Below are 4,786 nucleotides of genomic sequence, written 5' to 3'. Positions count from 1 at the left end.
GGCCACCCTCCCCCCCCCCCCCCTCCCGTCCGCTCTCCTTCCAGAACCCCTGCCCAGAGGCCAGCGCTGGCTTCCTCTCTCGCCTGTCATTCTGGTGGTTCACAAAGTGAGTTGGCTTGTCCTCCTGCCAAATGGGAGGTGGGAGGGAAGAAGGGGAGCAGCCCAGACATTCAGGGCCCTGGGGGACTGGGTCTGGCTAGCTCTCCCGACCCTGCTGGGCATGGAGCAGGCAAGCATGGGGAAATGTGTCCATCGGCGTCGGGGTGCTACATGCTGAGGCCGGGCCTGGCTCCCTGCATCTGGCAGGCCACGGGGACAGGCCCAGGGGCTGGAAGGAGACCATAATGTGTTCTGAGCTCTCCCGTCTGGGATAAGCTTGCCGCTTGTCATTCCCCGGCGGCCCCTCTGAGCGAGCGGCTCGAGCAGGATAATTGTGTCTGTGACCTGGGTGACAGCTCATTAACCGCACAGCACTGAGGAAGCACCTGAGGCTGGGACTGAATGCACGGGTCCTGTCCTTGTGCAGGGCCCCAGCCAGCACGGATTTTATCTCCAGGGCCTAGGGGGAGCTAGGGCCAAGGAGGGACAAGGGAGGGAGGAGGCAATGACCTTGTTCATAGCGAGAATAAAGGAGACAGCTCCCTTGGCCACAGCTCCCTCCTTACTGGGGTCCCTGGGGCCCTGGACATACTAGCCTTGAGCTCTAGGCTGTGGAACTCTGATCCTGTGTGGGGCTGCCTGCCTGCCTCTCCCCACCAGGATGGTCATCCTCGGCTACCGGCGCCCCCTGACGGAGCAGGACCTCTGGTCCCTGAAAGAGGAGGACCGCTCGCAGGTGGTGGTGCAGCAGCTGCTTGAGGCGTGGAAGAGGCAGCAGAAGTAGGCAGTGCAGTGAGGTCATCCGTGTACCCATGTCCCCGGCCCCTACCCTGCCAACCCTCGGCATCCCCAGGTCTTCGGCAGAGGACGCTGGTAGATGTTGGTAGATCTGATCAGATGGGTCAGATCGCCTTGTGTGTGTTGGGGGGGCGGGGGGAGAAGCAGGCGTCGGGGGTTTCTTGGGGCTCATGGCAAGTTGGTGGAAAGCGTGGGCCTGAATAGGGCCAGATCTTCCCAGCTCAGGCGAGGGCAGAGAATGGCTGACACTTTCAGAACCCTTTCCCTGTCCCAGACACACTCTTCACGTGTAGATTAGCACATTTAATTTCTCACCAGCCCTACACTTTAGATTCTCCTGTCCCCTGTCAGATGGGGACACTGAGGCATGGCAATTTAGTGGAACTCGCAAAGTCCCCTAGTTGGTGGTGGCAGAGTTCAAACCCACACTCAGATGCCTGGTCCTGCCTGGGCCGCCTCCTCTCTTAGTCCTGCCTCTTCTTATCTGGAGGTGAGGGCTGGCTGGATGATCCTCCAGCGAAGGGCCCCTGGAGTCTCTTACCCAGGACCCGCATGCCTGTCTGGCCAACTGCCCAAGAGAGAACTTCTGCACCCACTGCTGACCTCAGGATTGGGCCCCTTCCTCCCACCCCCAACCCAGAACCTAGGAGTTGGTGCTGTTCAGCCCAGAGACCTCGGCTGCCCTAGAGGAGCCAAGGCCTTGGGCCTGCCTAGCAGTGCCCCAGCTTCTGTCCTTGGAGCCTCTGGGCAGCGTCTGGGCCCGTCTTCCCGGTGCACCTTGTCTGTCTCTCCACGCCGCCTCCACCCCTCCTTGTTCAGCTCCCCAGTGCTGGGCCACCAGCTGCCTTGCCCTCTCTGCATCCTCCTGGAGTCAGCCCTGGGAGGCAAGGGGTGGCCCCGGCTGAGAATTGCTGGGTTTTATGATCCTTGGGGTTGCAGTTGGGCCACACCTTCAGATTCCTTCTAGCCCCTGAAGACAGAGTCACCTGGGCAGTTCTCACAATATCTGTCCCCCTCCCAGTTCTGAGGGCCACAAAAACAGCTCTCTCCTCCTCTTCCTCCTCCCCTTCCCCCAGCCCAGCCCCACCCTGGGTTTTGTGAGACCCATGAGTTCATTTGCCATCCACTGCTTCTTCCTCCCTGGTCCAGACAGAAGGCTGCAGCAGCAATCGGGAAGAAAGTCTCTAGTGAGGACGAGAAGCTGCTAGGAGCCCTGCCCAGGCGACGGGAGCCCTCCTTCCTGCGGGCCCTGCTGGCCACCTATGGCTCCAGCTTCCTCATCAGCATCTGCTTCTTGCTGGTCCAGAACCTGCTATCCTTCGTCAACCCACAGCTGCTCAGGTCTCCCACACACCCTCCGCCGCAGCCTTTCCCTGGGGAGGGGGCTGGCTGACTGCCGCTAGGTTAGACCCAGAAGGAGGAACGACATATAGTGAGAAAGAACCTCAGACCAGGAACGGAAGAGGCTCTCTCTGCTTTCTGTGATCAAGCCCATTACTTCTGTACCTTGGTTTCCCCATTCACGTCTAACTTACATTTGCTAGATACGGACTCCGTGGTGGCTATGTTAGCAAGCATTCTCTTTTTAAACCTTCCCACCAATCCTACAGGGAGGAGCCCTACTCCCATTTAACAGGTGAGGAAGCAGAGACTCAGAGAGGCGAAGTGCCCAGGGCACACGACTGGTGGAGATGAAGTCTGATCTGGGTCCAGAGCTCTGAATTTCAGCCACGGTGCTGGGTCCACCACCATCGGGCTCTGTCATCTGTCACATGAGGGGCTTGGACTACATGGAGCTCTCAGAGGAGAGGGTGGGGAGGAGAGCTTCAGCAGCTGAGCCCCCACGCCTTGCCCCTCTATGCACGCATTCATTCACTCAAGGAACGGTCACAGATCCTCCAGGGTGGCAGGACAGGGCTAGACACTAAGGATCCAGAGAGCGATCAGACCTGGTCTTACAGTCTGGGAGAAAATAGCCAAGGTATAAATCAATAGAATACAGTGGGAGTGGGCCAGCCAGTGGCATCATGGTTGAGGTGGCTGGATTCCACATGGCCAACTGCGTGGTTCAAGTCCCAGAACCAGCGGCTTAAAAAACAGACCAGGTGTGTGTGCATGAATGCCCAAAATTCCAAGAGGAGAATGAAGAAGGGATTGCACAGTGGCCATCCCCTCACTGCAAGGTGCTTTCTCACTTTGCATCTCACTCTGCCTCCAGTGAGTGCCCACGCCCGTTAGCCAAAAATAATAAAAATAAATAAATTTAAAAAAAAAGAGAGAACAAGAAGAAGGAAAGAAAGAAAGAAAAAAGAATACCTTGGGTCACATATACTCAGGGCAGGCATACTCAGGTGTCTGAAGAACCCCAGGAGTGGCTGGGGAGCCAACGCAGGCGGCGGTTGGTTAGTGCAGGAGGCGATTAAGTTTGGAAGGGTGAGGAGGTGAATGCAGGCAGAGCAGGGAACCCAGTCACAAAGGCCTTCTCAGCATGACTCAGGACTTCCAGGTGTTCGCGAAGGCCAGAGGAAAGGTAATCAGAGGGAGGGGCAGGAAGGAGAGCCAAGGGCAGCTGAGCCAGGGAGGGGCGTCTGCTCTGCATTTCGGCAGGCTCTCTTTGTAGGTAGTGTAGACGTAGGCAGAGTGGCCAGATGGAAGGGGGCCAACTAGTCAGGGAGAGCCAGGCCAGGCCAGGAAAGGGAAAGGATTCAGAAGAGAGGCGCGTGTGCCAGGGAGACGGAGGAGTCACGGACAACCCGGGTCCCTGCCAGGGCATCTGGAGGAAGAGGCTCTGTTGAGACTGAGTGCAGTGGGGAGCTGAGTCCTGGCATGTCTGTCACCCAGAGGTGCTGGTGGGCCCTTCTAGGGGAGACTCCCAGCTCTCTGGAGACTGTGTGAGAGAGCAGATTGTACTAGGTGGAAGCCCAGGGCCCTGCCTCTGCAGTTTGGCCCTCCCAGAACCTGGAGGGTGGAGCAGAGTGCATGGAGCAGGCCTTGGGAAGGAGTGGCCTCCAGGGAAGAAAGCGGTCAGGAAAGGAGCCTGTGGATGGGCTGCGGTGGTCTAGACAGGTGCTATCTAGAAAGGTGTGTTCGTTTCCTCTGACTGCCGGGACAACTGACCAGACTGAATGACTGAAAACCACAGAGAAGCGTTCCCTCACAGTTCTGGAGCAGAGGAATTTGAAATCAAGATGTGGATAGGGTAGCTTTTGGGGTTTCATTTTGTTTTAATTTATTTTAGGATGCTTGAGCTTGCCAGAGACAGACAGAGAACAAAAGTGAGAAAGTGGCCCCCAGGGGTGATGGCCACATTGCAGTCCCCTCTCCTCCATTCTCCTGTCAGGATTTTGGGCATGCATGTACATGTATCTTTTTTTTTTTTTCCCAAGCTGCTGGGTCTGGGACTCGAACTGTGCATTTGGCCATGTGGGATCCAGCTGTCTTCACCATGCCACTGGGTGCCCTGGGTAGAGTTTTTCCAAAGGCTCTGAGTGAGAATCTGTCCCATGCCTCTATGCTAGCTTCTGGTAGCTGCTGGCGGTCCTTGGCCTTCCTAACATGTAAACACAACACCCATCGACCTCAGTCTTCACATGGCACTCTCCTCCACATGCGTGTCTATGTATTTACACACAAATCTCTCTCTCCTTTATCTCTCTTTTTAGAAGCATCATTTATTTCATTTAAAAATATATTTGTTTAATTTTATTATTTTTTAATTTGATGAGAGGAGAGAAAGAAAGAGAGAGAGAGAGAGAGTGCAAGCCACCAGGTCCAAGATTCAAATCGTGGTCTACCATGTGGGAGTCCAGCACCTCAACCGCCATGCCACTTGTCGGCCCCATTTATTTTATTTTATTTATATTATTATTTTTATTTAACTTTATTTATT

General features: G+C 55.7%; 1 protein-coding gene across 1 annotated transcript in view; it reads left to right on the top strand.

The window, feature by feature from the left end:
- ABCC3 (ATP binding cassette subfamily C member 3) overlaps positions 1-4,786 on the top strand; it is a 66,333-nt gene that overhangs the window by 23,126 nt on the left and 38,421 nt on the right. The window contains 3 exon segments of the mRNA XM_006153617.3: positions 45-106; positions 760-879; positions 2,047-2,238. Of these exon segments, the coding sequence (XP_006153679.1) occupies positions 45-106; positions 760-879; positions 2,047-2,238 (374 nt within the window).

The sequence above is a fragment of the Tupaia chinensis genome, unplaced genomic scaffold (genome assembly GCF_000334495.1).
Source record: "Tupaia chinensis unplaced genomic scaffold, TupChi_1.0 Scaffold000383_1, whole genome shotgun sequence".
In the NCBI taxonomy this organism is placed as follows: domain Eukaryota; kingdom Metazoa; phylum Chordata; class Mammalia; order Scandentia; family Tupaiidae; genus Tupaia; species Tupaia belangeri.
This window is presented reverse-complemented; position numbering and strand designations above follow the sequence as displayed.